Raw genomic sequence first — 18,604 nt, forward strand, 5'->3', positions numbered from 1 at the left:
ACAGACATGCACAGCTAAATTCCTAAGTTTACCTCTCCCTCTCCTTTGTAGGTCCAATAGTTCAGTTCCTCGACATCGACGAGCTTGATATGATTGCAGGGCAGAGGTGCCCCTACATGCCCTACAACACCAAAGCAATATGGCATTTGTCAGTGTTCAGATCCATTTCAGCACTGAAGATGCTCCATGCCATGTAGAACCCCTCCAGTGGTCAAAGTGGGGAATTATGGAAAGAAAGCAATATATCTTTATTTATTTAATTTTACATGTTTTATTTATTTTTAAGAGAGAGAGGGGGACACAGACTACGAGTGGGGGAGGGGCAGAGAGATAGAGGGAAACACAGAATCCAAAGCAGGCTCCAGGCTCTGAGCTATCAGTACAGAGCCTGACGTGGGGCTCCAACTCGTGAACTGCGAGATCATGACCTGAGCTGAAGTTGGATGCTTAACCGACTGAGCCACCCACACAATCCAGAAAAGCAATATACCTTTAGATGAGCATTTGTCACAGGCAAGCACTGATGATAAAAAAAAAAAAAAAAAAAAAAAAAAAAAAGGTCTGGAGAAAGGACAGGCCAATCTCTGTTAGGTCTGTTTTACATCTGAGTCTTAAAAAGCTAGACAGGCACACCTGGCCCAGCACCAACCTGAATAGGGTCTGTAGGGGGTTCATATCCACACCAACCACACTATCAGGACCTTTTACAATAGTGCCCATATTCAACATTTTTTCCCATTGTGAGACCCTTGGTTTTCGGATAATATATAGTCATCAACACTTTTCCTCCAGTCACCAGACTATTGATTAATGTGCATAGTAATCATCTAGAAATCTTGTTAAAATACAGACTGTGATGAGGCCTAAGTATCTATGTCCCTTATGACACCAAGGCGATACTGATCCTTCTGGTCCACACATAAAACTTTGAGTAACAAAGGAATGGGAGACAAGGATGAGGTAACTCATCCCTGAAAGATACGACTTCAAATGTTGTTGGTCATATATACTCCAACCACAAAATTACATCTAAGTCATTTTCTAGTAACTGTGGTTGTTAACACAAGTCACTGGCAAGGTAGAGGATTTTTAAGCAGGTGCTGGCCAAGGTCCTGAAAGAAAAGTGAGCCACGTAGATGAAAAATGAGGCTGACACTCTGGTTTCTCTTTTAAATGACAGGCTGCCAACTTTTACAATACTGTGCAAAGATATCTATCCTCTCATATTCAATAGCTTTGCAACTTTTTGCAGTAAATGTGATTTAAAAAGGTAAAAACCTCAAAAATCTTACATAGGAAAATGTATAAGATGACATTAAGAGGGAAGAGAGTGTTCAGAAAGAAGGGGATGTGTGAGTGATCAGGAAATACGATGGCAACAATAAGAAAAGAGCTACTGTTCCAGGATCTCAGAAAACAGTACTTACAGTAAATTTTCCAGCAATAGAGAGATCAAAGAATTTATACATAAGACAGGCTTTATTCAACTAGAGTGTGAAGAGATAAAACGTGGACAAAAATGCTTCTGTCCGTGATGTGGCCAGATATGATTTCAATTTGGAATCCACCTATCATGTTTCTGCTGACTGCCTCAAGGTGTTCTGAAAATAGCATTACATTACTGTGCATATTTCTTTTCCATGTGCATCACCCTAAGTTTTCTGGTTTGTAGTTGGGCAAACTTAAGGATGAAGAGTGGCTCCAGGCTCCCAGAGAAAGTTGGTATCCTCAAGGATTCTTTTGTTCCGTGCTTCTCAGATTCTTCCAGTGTTTGGTTTAAATTTGGTGATGGGCAATACATGGGCTACCTACTGCTTCCTCCTTGCCTTGAAAAGTGAATCTCTTCAGAATGAGGGCGTGGAAAGGGGCTGCTCCTTCCTGAAGTTGCTGTTTTCTTCCAGACATTAACATCATAGGACACCCCAGTTCCCAAAGAGCCTCAGAAATGGCCCTTTAAGAAATAGTGCTCTTGGGGCACCTGGATGGCTCAGTAGGTAAAGCATTCAACTTCAGCTCAGGTCATGATCTCACAGTTCATGAGTTTGAGCCTCTCATTTGGCTCTGTGCTGACAGCTCAGAGCCTGCAGCCTGCTTTAGATTCTGTGTCTCCCTCTCTCTGCCCCTTGCCCGCTCACACTCTGTCTCTGTCTCTTTCTCTCTCTCTCTCAAAAGTAAAATAAGCATTAAAAAAAAAAGAAATAGTGCTCTATTCACTATGAACTTGCCTTTCTTTCGTAAATAATATCCAATTCATAGCCTACTTACTTCATTCTAAAACAACCACAACCAGGGGCGCCTGGGTGGCTCAGTTGGTTAAGCATCCAACTTTAGCTCAGGTAATGATTTCGCAGTCTGTGAGTATGAGCCCCATGTCAGGCTCTGTGCTGACAGCTCAGAGCCTGGAGCCTGTTTCAGATTCTCTCTCTCTCTCACTCTCTCTCTCTCTCTCTCTCCCCCCCTCTCTCACTCTCGGCCCCTCCCCTGCTCACACTCTGTCTCTCTTGCTCTCAAAAATAATAAATAAACATTAAAAAATTGTTATAAAACAACCACAACCAAGGCTGTGTGGTATTTAGAACCTGCAAAATCCAATATACTGATACTGACTGATATTGAAAGCATTTTTCTACCTGGAACCGTATTCTGTCATGTACTACTTTTTTAAAATGACTTCTAGTTCTCTATAAAAGAAATAGGAAAATACAAAACATACTTGGAGAATACTAAAACATGTTACAAAAAGAACGACATCCATAATGCCACAACCCAGACATAATCACCATCAGTTTGTTTCTTCTCTTTCTGTCACTTTTTGAGATCTGCTGTTTTTAACTCAGCAGTGCCCCATGAGTCCCTCCCATACCTACAGGCCATCCTACCTGAGGTCCAGTCCCCAGGCGTGGTGAAGGTACATCCAGCCGTGCACTCAGTTTGGCCATAGCCTTCATAAACCTTCAAATGGAAAACAAAACCACACTGTAAGTATACATGCTCCTACAGCTGATGGCCTTCCCTTTTCAGCCAGCTAACTTCCCACTGAGCATCTAGCTGCTCCATGCTGGTGACAGAGGGAGGGAGGTGCTTTGGAGGTAGGTTTCTCCAGGTGAAACGGAACACAAACAACAGGTGTGACCACTTGGTTTGGAAGAAGGGTGATTTGTACCACAGACACTTAGTAGATAAGGTTATGTGGTTTGGGTTAAAGATTTCTGACCTATTTTCAACTACTGACTCTATTTTTCATTTGGATGATATGTATTAAAGGCAAATTTTTTTTTAAGTTCATTTAGTTATTTTGAGAGAGACAGAGAGCACCAGCAAGGGAGGGGCAGAGAGAGGAAAAGAGAGAGAGAATCCCAAGCAGGCTCTGCACTGTCAGTGCACAGCCTGATGCAGGGCTTGAACCCACAACCATGAGACCATGACCTGAGCTGAAGTCAGACACTTAACCGACTGAGCCACCCAGGAGCCCGTGGGTTTATTATTTTCTATTTTATGTGTAACATAATTCAGTTGTCAGCATATGTCTGGAAGAAGACAGAGAGAGAGATACAAAGTGAGGAGGGGAGGGGCAGAGCAAGGAGGGGAGAGAGAATCCCAAGCAGGCTCCACACTGTCAGTGCAGAGCCAGATGTGGGTCTCAAACTCATCAACCAGTAAGAGATCATGACCTGAGCTGAACTCAAGAGCTGGACACTTAACTGACTGAGCCACCTACACACCCCAAAGACAAATATTTTAAAACCTACTGTAAGTTTTACTTGAACTCTGTTAGATATTCCCCTCCAGAGCATGCGCACACACACATGCTCTCTCAATCTCTCAAAATAAATAAACTTTAAGAAAATATTAGTTGAACAGATAAATGAAAAAATGAATATTTTAGAGATGACAAAACCTACTGAATCAAATAAAAAAACATCAGTGAACTTTGATCCCCCTCTCTAGTGCTCTTTTTCTGGGTTGGGAGATATTTTGCAGGATGGAGAACTCAGAGATGCTATTGCAGGTGTGGTATGGGTTCTCCAGCACAATGATGATCCACATGTAGTTTATCTGACCCCTTTTCCTAGAGTAGATACAATTGGACTTTGCAGGATATCACAAGATCATCCTGGCTTTCACTGTGCCTTTTTTCATCCTCAGAGGAGGGAGCTTTTGTCCCACTAAAATTTTGCCCCCAGGATCTTCCTCTATACAGTAGAGGGTATAGTGGGCTCCCTGCTCTGCCTTAACACACATCCCATTGCCCCTAGGGAAAGTCACATAAAGGCAATACCTGGCATCCCAGAGCTGCCCGGAGGAATCCCAGGACTGCTGGTGAAGCCGGGGCTGCTCCAGTAACAATCATCCGCACACACCCGCCAAGATTAGCCTGTGGGAAGAGAAAAGAACCTGCCAGTCTGGGCTGCTGAAGGTGGCATCTAACCCATCTGGGCCTCTTTCAAGGTCACCATTCAACAGTTGGATCCGACCTGACCCTAGGTCAGGTTTAAAAGAGAAGGCCTGAGGCTTTATAACATGTGAGCTGAAGATTCAGTCCCTTCTCCTTACAAATTAATCAACCCAATCAGCTTTGCAACTCGACCCACAAAATGGCCAACTTCTCTTCGCCTTTGGAGGTAAGTGCCACTCTTCTGGGCAGTGTTCTGTAATTTTGGTTCTCCCTTCCTTGAAATGAACAGCTTTCCTCTCATTCTCCCATCATCTGCCAGCAGCCAAAACAATTACTTAGAACAATTTCTTCCCACTTCCATCTTAATGGCATAGCCTTTTTTCATTTATAAATCAATACTGTTTTCTACTCTATTGACTATGCACTGCAGAGGACAAAGAATTGTTTCTGTAAGTTGAGCCAAGAGAGTTTAAATATTAATTTTCTTAGAGCTAAAAATAGGGTAGTAAGAAAAAACGAGTAATGCTATGAATTAGCTATAGATTCTTTGGGTAATGCAGAGCTTGACAACTTAAATGAGGATACAGAAGTGAGTAATTCATGATCAGTCTGCACTGGTAGGGGTTGAAGATGTAGCTAACAGGAAGGGAAAGGAAGATTCTTGGTCACCTTGCTAGAACCTAGTGTTGCTGGGAAGCCAGCATGGCCAAGGCTACTGGGAAAGGCAAGAGAAACTTCAGGCCACAGAAGCTCCTGATGGACCTGACCATAAAAGGGCAAAGTTGCCCCAATGCCTGGGAAGACCAACAGATCTATTTTCCAGGAGTCCTTATTGCTGGTTGCCTTTTGGCAAATATCACACACATCCAAATAACAAAAATGAGTCCTTTAATATTTCAATGGTAGTTTAAGCTTTGACTGCATGAGCAAATGAATTATCATTTTATAAGCCCACTGGAATGGGTTTCTCCAATTTTTCTATAAGGCCACTTTGGTGTCACTCCATAATAACACTGTTTGTTTTCTTACCTGAATCTTATTAAAGAAGAGTTCATCCCAGATGCTATCATTCCTGATGATTCCCTTTCGGACCTCAGCCTGTTTACGCTTTGCTGCAAACTCCAGGAGCCAGCGCTTTAATGGTGTGTCTGCTTGGCTAAAGATCTGAGGAACAGAAGTTGGAAGAAGCTGTTGGCCCCGTGTACTACCTCTAGACAGATCCCCCCAGAAAGAAGGCCCAGACTAACCAAAAGAGAAGCTCCATTTTGCCCCTGCAGGACATCAGTGGATGTGACACCCAGCTAAAGTGAACATTACCAATGTCTGGCCACATTGTAGGGATGGAAATTCCTGAAGAAAAATCTGTCCAAACAGGGTTTTGGAGAATGGGAAGAAAACAGGATAAGGAAGGGGACAGTGAAGGAATACAAGAGAGGAGGTGAACTTCCAGGACCTGGGGGAGGAGGCATGGAAAGCCTGCCTGGGGCTTCAGACCCTGTACAGTCAAGCAGACACACAGCACATCAGCCTGGCTAGAGACCCCCTCTGGGGCTTACCTTGTCATACATCCGGTTCAGTAATCGAGGGACCACAGGGAAGATGGTGGGGCACAGAGCCTTCATGTCATCTGAGAGGAGACGGATATCTCCCTGGAAGAAGCCTACGCGCCCTCCATGGCAGTAGACGACAGACTGGAGGGAGAGGACAGGAAGGGAGGAGTCCCTCAGGGTGATCACTCCTGGCTGCAGTCCAAAGCTCTGCCCTACATGGAGGGCGCCCGTGACCCCCTATCCCAGCACCAGCTTCTGCCATGAGACACTTAAGAATGCTGTCTGGGGTGCCCCCCGTTTCCCACTAAGTCCCACTCAGGCACGGGGTGAAGCAGCAGGAGACAGGGAGGAATCCTGGGTCTTTGGGAGATGCCAGAGCAGCCAACTTCACTGGTTCCTGCTCCCTCATGCTCAACTCCCAAGCCCTGGGCAAGGACCTCCCTGGGGTCTCAGGTCTCTGAGCTATACTGTATCCTATCAGTAGATCTGATCCAGATCTGTGGATCTGCCCCAGGGACACCTCAGCAACTCTGGAAGGGTGTGCAGTGCCTGTGAGTACCGTGGGACAATGCTAACGCTGGCTCTGGGTATTGTTTGGTGGAGGGGGGCAAAAAGGGGGGGTGTCCTGGATGGTTCTTGGTGGGGTTAGGAATATTCCAGGGGCCTAATGCATGTGCCTTTCTTTAATGTTCACAGCACCCCTATAAGTGAGGCAGCATTTATATCTCCATTTTGCAGATGAGGAATGCAAAACTCAGAGAGGTAAAGGGACTTGCCCAGAGTCGCAAAACTAGTTCATAGTAATGAACTATGGCATTCTAATCTATGTCTAAAAAGCTGGAAAGCATTGCCCTAATATACCAGCCCTCCCCCAAGATAGATGTGAGAGGCTCTAGAAGACATAGCTCATTCATAAGCTGGCCCCCTGAGTGACCCATGTGTGGAAAATTATTTGTTCCCACTACCTCATGGGGACTCCCCCCACTCCCTCTACGCTCCTGTAAAGCCTATCTCAGGGCCAATCATAATGCCAGTCCCATCTCCAGAGTGAGGGATCATGACAGTTTGATTCCCCAACTTTACTGTCTTGTTTTCTTTTCCAGGAGTTGGTGAGTTTTGGAAGTTATGGTATGGAAATGTCTTGGCCATAAGTGGAGCCATATGGCACAGAGTGTGAATGGTAAAAATACTTCTGCAAAGCTATAGTTCTCTCTGAGCACAGGCCATCACCTGGGGCCTCTCTCAGAGGAGTTACACCCACAGGGAAGACAAGGCAGACCTGGGGTCTTCCCTGGAGTCCTCCCAGGACCCCTGTGGTACCTGTCTGAGGACAGGGCAGTTTAGTTCTATTTCATGGCACCAGTGACAAGTGGCACTCTGGTAGGGTTCTGGGTTCTGGGCACAGAATGTGCCTCCCTGGAGCCAGGGCCTTACCTGAACCATTCTCTCAAACATGTGTGCTAAAGGCAAATAGGAAATGTGCACATCCGCACATGTGGGAGCCCACTGACTCTGTAAGAAAACAGAAGGAGCCCAGGCAAGGCCCGGTCAGTCAGGTGGGCGTCTTACCTGGATTACTCTCTCAAACATGTGAGCCAAAGGCAGGAAGGAGATGAGCACATCGTCCTGTCTCGGAAAGATCACTTTCTGCAGGTGACGGGCATGGGAGACAGAAAGGAAAGAAAACACTGACAGGAAGACGACAAGAGAGTCATAAAACAATACAGAGAAAAATGGTCCTGGAGGGGCAAACAGGAAGAAGGGAAGGGAAATGGGGAGGTGGGTGGGGAGGAGACAGAGAGAGAGAGAGAAAGGCAAGATGAGAGAGAGAAAAAAATGTGTGAGAGAAAGAGGAAGATGAAAGGCGCAGAAGAAGAGAGGGAGAGGGAGACAGGGCAGCGTAGGAGGCGGAGTGTTAGGGCGCAGCCAGTGGGTCTAGGTTATCTGCAGAAGCAAAAAGCTCAGTGAAGCACACATAAACCAGCAGAGCTGAGCTCCGCAGGGAAGTCTCCTCTGGGGCCAGACCCCACTTCGCCATCTCCCTGGGCCACCTGAGCCAGGAGTCCAAGGGGCTTGGCTTATCAGTACTTTCTAGTCCTTCTTCCAGAAAAGGGACCCAGGGAGCCCTGGGTCTATACCAGCTGTGGCTGGGGTATGAGCCCAGGACAAACAGATGGCTAAACCAGGCCTCACAAGCCAAGGTCTGGGGACAGGGCCTGTAGGGGAGGCCAAGAGGGAGCCCTGCTGCACCCCTCCTCCCTGGCCCACATCTCACAGATGGGACTGATCTCAGGGACAGGGGCTGCTCCAGCCAGGGGTGCCTGCACAAGGCCTGTGCCCAGGAGCAGGACATACCCTCGGGTGCTCTCCTTTGCTGGACTTCCCTGTCCCCCACCCTTTCACAGGGGCCTTTATTCTTCCAAGGCTGGCTTTTGAATGAGTCTGGACAAGCCCTGGGAACTGGGCAAACAGCTCCTGTCTTGGGTTCAGCCACCAACAGTCTCTTACAGTCTTCTACCAAAATCTATCAGTGTTTGGGGCATATGCTCCGTAATGCTATCTGGCAGGAATGCAGACAGTGATTTTTCTCCACTGTGGAGAAAAAGCCTAACTTAAGTGAAAAGGAACATTCCTTTCTCCTTAAGGAAGCTGCAGGAGACATGGATACTCACCACTTGTGGAAAAATGTCCTTCTTTCTTAGCCGGTTATAAAATGCTAACATGCTTTTGTCAGGCCAAGATATCAAGCTTTTTTTTTTTTTTTTTTTTGATTTTAGATTTACCTTTTTAAGTACAGTCTTACACATTAGCAGTCGCCATTGTTTCCCAGACTCTAGTAGTTCTTAAACACGAAATGACTGAATTAAACCCTGACCTATTTGAAAAACAAGTAATTAAGGATTACTTTCTAAATATAGGTACACATAAAAACCACAGATATCTCACTTTTTGCAGTTAAAAATGAAAAAGAGTTTTACAGGTCTTTCTGGGATCTTAGCACTTTTAGAAATCAAATTGGCTATTTTTCAGGTATGGATCACTTCAGGGTTTGAGGTTAAAATATCTATAAAGGTCAGATTGTACTAATGACAACAGAAACACCTGCCTGTGAAAGGCAGCTCAGATTACATCAGGGCAGAAAAAAGAAAGCAAACAAAAAAACCTCTGAGGCTTGAGGGTGTCCTCAAGAGACACCTGCTTTAGCGAGTCTACTTTATTCACCTCTGTCACTTTCAGAAAGCCTGAGAAATCAGCCACCACGTTCCCATGGGTGAGCATCGCACCTTTTGGGTTCCCTGAAAAGAGAAAGCACAAAAGACAAATTAGTTGGAAGCTCAAGGGCCACTCCTTGAGAACAGTGCCCAAGTTGACAGCCCCAGACTGTCGGACCCAGACCCAGACCCAAGCCTCTGGCCTTCGTTGGCAGCCACTTCAGAGTCCTAGGCAGATGAATGCCATGTCAGAGACTTTCATCCTGTAGACACTCAAAGCCCACCTTGAGACTCCCAGCAGCTTAAACCAGAAGGCAGGTGACACAGCCACACAGGCAGGGTGACTCAAAGCCTGACAGGCTGGTTACTTGTGGCCTGTGCTCCCTAAGGGAGCACAGGTTCTCAGCTCCCTGCCTCTTCACCCAGTATGTGGAGCTGATCTCTGGGCTAAGCAGGTCTAATCTCCAGAATCCAACAGCCAACTGTGCTAGCAGAGGACTTCCTCAATGCATCCAGCACCAGGAAAGGCCCCGGGGTTAAGGCTAGGCTAGAGGTGCAGAGCGCTGGGGTAGACCCCCTGCTTGCTCATTGTCAAAGATGGGACATGGATATTCTTGCTTTGTCTTCCTAAGACTTCTCACTACTCCTTGTAGTGAAGCCCAGGTTTGTTAGAATGACTCAGAAGAGTCATTCTCTAGGTGAGGGACCCAGGGCGCAGGAGGCTGGGGAAGGAGGCCAGAGTGGTCACCATTTCACATCAGGGTGGACACAACACAGGCCGCGTCAGGACACATCTGACTGGTCTCAACTCCCGGCCTTTCCCGTCACTGCCAGCATAACATGGGGAAGCCATTTCTCCTCTCTGTTTGCTTACATGTAAAATAGGGACAATGCCCACCTCATAGGGCTTTCATAAGGTCTAAGAATATAATCCATGTGCAAAAGATGTTATTAGAAGTTTCCACTAAGGCAGCAGATACAACCACTGTGAAACTCCAAAAGTGATAGGGCAGACCATGTGCAAACTTACCCAGGAAATATTAAATAAACCAATATGTTTAACTTTGCAACCGTCACCCAGAAAGAGGTAATAAAAGGACAAAGTGACTAGAGATTAAGAGAGTATTGTAGTATATGCCATAAAATTGTTCACTTTAAAATATTTAATAATGTTTAATTAAGCTATGTGAATTTTACCTCAGAGAGGAAGAGAAAAGAAGAAGGAAGAGGAGGAAGAGGAGGAGGAGGAAGGGGAAGAGGGAGAGGAATGGATTTGTGAAAAGAATTTCTTCAGAGAGAGCTACGCAGAGTTTTTTAGCCCATCCTCTCTCCCAACTTGAAACCCCAGCTAACTCAGAGCTCAATCATGTTCCCTGCAGCTGGGGATCCTGGTGAGAAATGTGAAGAAGACCGTGGCTGCAAAAAAATAATAAATCCCAGGGACTGCATATGGAGTTGGCAGAAGGAACATTAGTCTGAGGGGGTGATGGCAAGAACTGTGGGTTAAAAAGGAATCTTGTCCACAGGCACAAAATGTAGAGGAGGGAGTGCAAAGAGAACTCCTAAGTGGCACCACCTGAGTGGCTCAGTCAGTTGAGCATCCAACTCTTGATTTCAGCTCAGGTCATGATCTCACGGTCTTGAGATCTAGCTTCACACCCAGCAGGGAGCTGACCTGAGATTCTCATTCCCTCTCTCCCTGCCCCCTCCCCTGCCTGCATGTGCACTCACACTCTATCTCTCACTCTCGCTCACTCTCTCTCTCAAAAACAAAACAAAACAAAACAAAACAAAACAAAACAAAACAAAACAAAACAGGAGAACTCCTGAAAGTGTCCGTGACACAAAGAGCAGGTTTTAAGTGTTGCCCCAAACCATCAGAGAACTTCCCTTTCCCACTTCCTTATTCTCCCTTCCCACTTCCACCTGGTGGGAGAGGGCTAAAAGCTTCATTAGCAAGTGGGAGGAGGAGGAGAGACACCAGAGAAAGAGAGGAGAGCAGACCACCAAGCCCACAGCCAGCCCAAGGTGCGGAGGGAAGAAGTCACAGGAAAGTGGACCGATTCACACTTTGGACCGACACTTGTAGTTGTGAATTAAGACTGTCTGTGACTTACCACACCCATGAAACTGACCTGAGAATGACCATAAAAGGCATGAGGTGCGTATGTTTTCACCCCCACTGAACAACTTTAAAGGAACAGATGGAGACAAAGGTAAAGTTGCTCACATAATTATCTCCCATTAGGCCTGTTTGCTCAACTTACTGGGGCTCCATCTGCCAGAAACAGGAGCATCAGTAATGGCTCCATCTCTGTCTGACCAAGATGTGTGATGGGTGAGGTTGTGTCAAATGCTCTGGGACACACCCCCATACTGACAAATCACAGAGATGATTCTGGGGACACAGAAGGTTACAGGGTTTTAATAGGTAACTATTAAAACATCTTTTTTTTTTTTTTTAAATGAAGAAGATGCATGGGATCTGTTTCACCTCTGCTGGTCCTTCTCTTAACCCAGCATCTTTTCTCAAACCCAACCCCATATTAAGAAGCGTCCCTGGAGGCGTCTGGTTGGTTCAATTGGTTAAGCGTCCAACTTCGACTTTGGCTCAGGTCATGATCCCGCAGTCCATGAGTCTGAGCCCCAAATTGGTCTCTGTGCTGACAGCTCAGAGCCTGGAGCCTGCTTCAGATTCTGGGTCTCTCTCTCTCTCTCTCTCTCTCTGCCCCTCCCCTTCTCATGTGCGCTCTCTCTCTCTCTCTCTTTCAAATAAACAAACATTAAAAAAAAAAAAAAAGAAATGTCCCTGAATTGCCTCCTACATACAAATTCTACAGTCTCTGGGCCCACAAACAATTCTGAGAGTATCACCTGGGAATTTTCACCTGTGGATTCCCAAGTTCTACATGTTTCTAAAGAATAACACCAAAATACTAGATGTGAAATCAGAACTCCCACAAAATAGGGTCCAGTACTATAGAACTTCAGATCCGTGAGGGTGGCTGCCTTGCTCATGCCTAATGTAACCTCAGGGTGGGTGACCGAGAATTTCAAAAGAAAGTTGTCTTCATTAATGAAAATTTTCTGAAACCTCCATTCAGTTCAGTCCACAACACATACAAGGGCAGTAGTTACCCAAGTCTGCTTAGGCAAATCTTTTTCCTCTCCAACATGATGAGAGAGGTTTAGACCTTTTAGAAACAAACGATTTCTTGTAGGTATAAGTGAAGTTTCATAAACTTCTAATGAGCTAAAGGATTTTTAAATATTCCCAGAAAAGGTTCAAATGATTTCAAGTCATCCCTTGACGTGGTCCCAAGGGACGAAGGAGAAGTACGTGTTGACAGCAAATCCTGGGAGAAGATGCAAGGTCAGAGTTAGGAGGCGGGAGGTCACTCTTTGGAAAGCTCTGTTTGCTTCTCTGATTCAGGACAAGTGCATGCATCTGACAGCAGTTTTTAAAAATGTGATATGGAAAATTTTTCAAGTTGCTCACATGGAGGAACTGGTGAGCATTCCTAGCTAGACCCATGGCAAAGTGACAGAACCACTGTTTGCTCTGTTTCTCTTATTATCTGGAGCAACATCAATGGCACCATCTTACCAACATGAGATCTACTGTCCATTCCCCACCTTCTACTCATAGGCTGGCCATCCCTTCATTTATTTTCTCTCCAGCTGCTGAAGGAAAAAAAACCTCTTAGTTTCAGATTCCGCGGATGTCACTTTGGCTTTAACCAGTATTCCTGGGCTGGCCATCCATGGCTGGTCTGCAGAAAGGCATTTCACTAGCTGAAGGTCTGCCCCAGATGGATGTTGGCTCCAAGTGAGAGCAGTTATGGGGTGAAGCTGAGCTCGAGGTCTCTCCTGCAGGGGTGGGATGGGAGTGGGGCTGGGAGCAGTGACGGGCCCTCTGGCTGGAGGTTCCTCTGGCTGCTGGCTTCCACTTTCACACAAAGGTGGGTTACAAAAGACACCGGTGACAGAAATGCTCTGGAAGTTTTATAATGCGGATAGAGTGTTCATCTCCCTGCTAGAGGCTCCCAACTCTTCTTCAGGATTGAGTCCTACTTTCATCAACCCCATATCCACCAATTTTTGGAACAATCAGACTTGAGAGCTGGTAGAAACACAAATAATAACTATAATAGCAGCCAGGTACTGAAATCCATGACTCTGGGCACTGTGCTAGGCATCTCATACATACATACATGGTAACTCAGTTATTTCTTAAAACAGCCTATATTGCAGATATCAGATGGCTTCATTTAATATTCAAGCAAGTTGAGGCTTAAGAGAGGTTAAGAAATTCTCCTAAAGCTGCACAGCAGGAATACCCAGATGTAGTTTTATGCATAAGGTCACATAAGTCTTGAACTGAATGGCACAAAACAAATAGGTCAAAGAGAGTATTTTCCCAAGATCCCACTTTTGAGCAGCCACAGAGGTAAGGCCGATGGGCATCACATCCTCGGCTAAATGACTGCAGATGACTGAGCTTTCCTGGGTGCCCTCAATTAGAACAGAAGAGATGCTCCAATTCCAGGGGCCTCTACCCACTCTTCCTCCCTTCTTCTCCAGGCAGGGTACATCTCGTTCCTGCTGTATCCAGAAGCCTCCTCTCTCCCTCAATCCACACCAGAGTTTTAAGGGCTCTGCTCCACTGAGCAGCACCTCCCTTTCCTCTGTCTCTAGTGGCTCTTTTTCGATGACAAAAAACACTTTGAGGTGTTTCCATAACAAGAGCCCCACCCCCTCCATAGCCTCTGCCAGCTCCACTCTTGGTCTGTCATTCCTTCAAAGCTAATCTATTTTTCACATAGATTCTCCCTTACAGCATAACATACATATGTGGTAAATTGCCCAAATAAGTGTACAGATCCAATAGATTTTTTTGTTCCCAAAGCGAACTTACCTGGGCAACCAGCACCAGATCAAGAAATAGAACATCACGGGGCATCTGGGTGGCTCAGTCGGTTAAGCGTCCAACTTCCGCTCAAGTCATGATCTCACGAACTGTGGGTTCAAGCCCTGTGTTGGGCTCTGTGCTGACAGCTCAGAGCCTGGAGTCTGCTTTGGATTCTGTGTCTCCCCCTCTCTATGCCCCTCCCCTGCTTGCACTCTATCTGTCTCTCTCTCTCTCTCAAAAATAAATAAATATTAAAAACAATTTCTTTTTTTAAAGAACTAGAACATCATCAGCATTCCAGGGCAGCGTTATCCTGGACGGCAACCATTATCCTGGCTTATAAAACCATAGACTAGTTTATTGTTCTTGTAATTTTATACCAAAGAAATCATGCAATCTTTTGTGTCTGGTTTCTTTCACTCAATGTACAGTAAGGGAGAGGATTCTATTGAGGTATACCATTCTATCGCTGATGGGCACTGGAGTTGTTTCCAGATTTTGACTATTCAAACAGCGATTTTTATCAACATTATGGAGCATGCCTTTTGGTGACATGGCCATGCTTCTTGAAGAAATTGTCCACATGTGCTGATGTGACATCCTCACCTCCCATTCACTCCTCATTCCACTGCAATCAGCTTCTGCTTCCAGCCTCCGCTCCACGATTAGCCTTTGCCAAGAGCACCAGCAGGCATTTCTGTGGTGGCATCCTCTGGGTATAGTTCAGCCACCAGACAACACTGACAGATTCTATTCACCTCTAGCTCAGCCTCCACTTGAAACTCTTGCCCTCATCATTCCTCTCCTGCCAGTGCTCCCAGGCCATGTTCCCAGACAGCTATTTCCTCACTCAACTCTCCTTTGAAGCAATATTTTCTTTCTTGCAGCCAATCCTTTGCACATGCTGTTCCCCATGCTGAGAATGCCCTTCCTCCTATTCTCCTCCAGCTACCAATCTTTCAGGACTCTGCTCCAGTGGACTCCGCTGGGAATCCTTTCTGTCCTGCTCTTCTGACCTCTTGGTGGCATAGTGCTCCATGCACTCTGGGATGTGGACTCTTGAGGCAGTGACCACATTGTACTGAACTGCCCGGTAACATAAGCTGTGAGCTCATGAAGACAGGGGTCTGTCTTATCCATCCCTGTGACCTCAGCCCCTAGCACTAGGTCTGATGCATACTGGATGCTCCATAAATGAGCTGAATGAGTGAATCGATATAAGTTAGAAAAAGAATGCTAAAAGCATAGAGCTTGAGAAGGATATATTTAAAAAGATCTCTGTATTTTCTTCTCTGGAAAGAGAGGGTACATGAACTCATAGTATACGTCCTAACTATCACTCATGGCACCCAATTTCCCAAACAAGGCTATATTATACCCACAAATTCTCTTTGTGGGGGTAGGGGCTATCAGATTCCAGTCCAGCTAATAGTCATTTTGAAATGAACAACGAACTATATACCCACCCAGTAGCCATCCCTGAGTGTAGACAAACCCCATCCTCTCACCTCCTGCAGGACTGTCACAGCCTGACTAGGGGTTCCATAGCACTGGCTTATTCTGGGGATCTCCACAGATGTTTCCATCATATAGCAAGAAGAAAATCTTCCCAGAATGATTCTACCAGAATCATGAACCAAATGTCAGGTTTAGATCATACGTTCCATCTTTCCCCACTGAAGGAAGAGTGTGGGCCCCGGATGAAGCTGGGAACACAGTTCAGAAGAGAAGCTATATCCGGGGTTTGTGATGCTGAGGACAGGCAGGGCTGATGTGCTCGAAAACAGGATGGCTACCAGAGGCACAGCACAGGCTCATGCTAATGCCAAGGAAATCCAAGTACAGCCGGGCAGGGTGTTATCACCTCTTATGAGGTCTGCTCAATCCCCCAGCTCTGCCCTCGCACCAGCAGCACTTCTATCGAGGGAGGCTTGGGCACTAAATCACAACCTGTTTTCCTGGCTCCATATAACCATCTTCCACCACACAGAGCTTGGGCAGGATGGTTTAGCTTCCAATTGTGATTTCATGGTTTGGAAAAGCATGGGACATGAGGCCTGCCCTCTACACCTAGGTGATAGCACATTTCTGCTCCATGAAGTTCTTCTCCAGATATGGAGGCCAATATGACCAAGTGACTCATTAAAAGCCTAGGGGCACTCTTGAACATCAAGGGTCTAAAGGTAAAAGCCACGGTAGTAGGGCGCCTGTGTAGCTCAGTTGGTTAAATGTCTGACTCTTGATTTTGGCTCAGGTCATGATCTCATGGTTTGTGAGTTCTTTCTCCTGTGTTGGGCTCTGTGAGACAGTATGGAGCTTGCTTGGGATTCTCTCTCTCCCTCTCTCTCTCTCTCTGCCCCTACCCTGCTTGCTCTCTCTCTCAAAATAAATTTAAAAAATAAATACATAAAGGCCACAATAGTAACCTGTTTCCCAACCCAGGCTGGAGAGACATATCACCAAAATTTTACGTATGAAACTCATGACAAAAAAAACAAAAAACAAACAAACAAACAAACACCCACGTAAACCTGAAGGGTGTTTTTGAATTCTGCGTTGACTCTAGATGTCAGCTACTGGAGAGCAAGGACTATGCTATTTCTTTTCTGATAAAAATTAGCCGTGGGGTGGAAATCCTCAAACCCACTGAGTTAATGGCAAAAATCCATCTAGATCTAACAAAGCCTTGTTTATCATGATCCATCCTCATGGCGGGTCTGCTTATGGGGCTGGGGAGGACCTGCCAAATGCCTTAGGGGCTGCATCTGCAGAGACTGTGCGAAGTTCCACTTTCACTGCCCACCCCATCAAGCGTTATCATCAAGGCAGGCCAGCCCTCCAACCAGAAGAAGAAGGCTGGAAACTTCTTGCCCATTCAAGGCTAGGACAAGTGACTTCCCAAGTCAATAGATGAGATGGAGTAGCAGCAGAGGAAGAGCACTGGACCGGGGGTTCTGGAAAAAGGGCACAAGTCCCCTGCTTCCACTTGCCGGTGGCATCCACTCATATAGCATCCATGCCTGCTTGCCTCACAGGCCGTGCTGAGGCCCCAGCAGCTCAGTGACTGGGGGGAAAAGGCACTGCAGACTGTGAAGTGCTGTGCCTGTGGCCACACCCCTCCTGTGCACCCTGCCTCCTCCAGGCAGCCTTCCTTGGCTATCCCTGCTGATGCTGCCCTATGCACTCCTCTGTCAGCACCAGGCATGGGGTGAATCATTTCTGCTTGTCCTCATCCGACATCCACGCCCACAGCATACCAGCCCCATCCTTCAGAGTTTCTGCACTGCCTTTTTCCACACCATTCCCTCTCTGGCACTTTCAACCACCCTATCACAGGGAGAGGCTGGAGAGGAGGTGGCAGCATGCCTAGGTGACTGGCTCCTAGCCACCAGCAAGTGGTAGAAGTGGAACCCAAATCAAGACTTTCAGACACCAAACCCCACACTTTATCTGTGGTCCCTGACACAAAGGCCAAGTCAGGGCAGGAAGGAGAGTGGTGAGAGCTGCTTCTCAGCAAGGGATGATGTGACTCAGCTACCCAGCCCTCCTCTGGCCCCAGCTCCAGGAAATGGCCAGCCCCCACCCTGGACCTCGCAGTCCACACTATCCATGTCCCACCACCCATGCTGCCTCCTGCTGGGCACTGGGAGCCCATGGACTGGAATCAGGCATGGGACAAGGCTCAGCCCATGCCTCAGAGGTCAGGGGGGCACCAGAGACCCCTGCAGTCACACCACCAAGGCTGCCAGAGAAGGTTGCAGGTGGCCCCGGCTGGTGATCTGGGTGCCTCAGCTCACCTGTTGTGCCGCTTGTGAAACACACAATGGAGAGGTCACTGGGCTTCGGGGGCTGCAGAGTTGAGAAGAAGTGTATGTTAAGAGGACCCAGAGTGGCCAGCCAGGGCCCGAGACCCCTGGAATTCTCAACCAGCCAGCCTCTCTGTGCACCCCCACCCGCCACGAGTGGGTATAGAGTCGTGTGCCTGCCCCTGCCTGCAGCCGTCAGAAAGGTGGGCTGGCAGGTCCTCAGGAAAGAGGCTGAGGAAACTTGATGGGGGCTTGGACATCCATCTGTCACACTAATTTCTCACCTGGTCCTGCTGCCTCCCCAGCTTGAATCTGAGATGGGATTGGACTACAGTGGTCACATCTAGGCCTCTAACAAAGACCTCACCTTCTCAGTGGAGAATTTCCATCCTGCCTTCCCACTTTCTCCCAAATGTTTGGGGTTAGGCCTGGGAACAGAATGTGTGGCCCAGGAACTGAGATTCCCACTGTGTCACCAAGACTGCTCTGTATCAGACCCTGGCCCTGGCCCAGGGCACAGAGTCCTGTGGTCACCAGGAGGAGCCTATCACATCCGCTTGTATGCAGAAGAGATGACATGAGTTGGGACTGAGGGACAAGCAAGATCTCTCCAGACAAAGGGAAGATGGGCTCTGGAAGAGGAACTAGCCTGGTTACTGGTGGAGGCATGGAGGCAAGGGTGTGCCAAGAGGTTGGAGAATGGTGCTCCGAGGCTGGAGTATGGTATG

General features: G+C 46.9%; 1 protein-coding gene across 3 annotated transcripts in view; it reads right to left on the bottom strand.

The window, feature by feature from the left end:
• Nucleotides 1-18,604, bottom strand: part of ACSL6 (acyl-CoA synthetase long chain family member 6) — a 60,868-nt gene that overhangs the window by 17,839 nt on the left and 24,425 nt on the right. For 2 of the 3 annotated variants that reach the window (XM_030317645.1, XM_030317679.1), the window contains exons 9-16: nucleotides 17,868-17,919; nucleotides 9,169-9,242; nucleotides 7,516-7,593; nucleotides 5,953-6,087; nucleotides 5,426-5,560; nucleotides 4,280-4,375; nucleotides 2,880-2,952; nucleotides 33-121 (exon numbers count right to left, since the gene is read on the bottom strand). In XM_030317645.1, the coding sequence (XP_030173505.1) occupies nucleotides 33-121; nucleotides 2,880-2,952; nucleotides 4,280-4,375; nucleotides 5,426-5,560; nucleotides 5,953-6,087; nucleotides 7,516-7,593; nucleotides 9,169-9,242; nucleotides 17,868-17,919 (732 nt within the window). Of the gene's footprint in view, nucleotides 1-32; nucleotides 122-2,879; nucleotides 2,953-4,279; nucleotides 4,376-5,425; nucleotides 5,561-5,952; nucleotides 6,088-7,380; nucleotides 7,459-7,515; nucleotides 7,594-9,168; nucleotides 9,243-17,867; nucleotides 17,920-18,604 lie in introns of all 3 variants that reach the window. The other variant, XM_030317654.1, reaches the window with a different exon arrangement.

This window comes from Lynx canadensis, chromosome A1, assembly GCF_007474595.2.
Source record: "Lynx canadensis isolate LIC74 chromosome A1, mLynCan4.pri.v2, whole genome shotgun sequence".
Taxonomy (NCBI): domain Eukaryota; kingdom Metazoa; phylum Chordata; class Mammalia; order Carnivora; family Felidae; genus Lynx; species Lynx canadensis.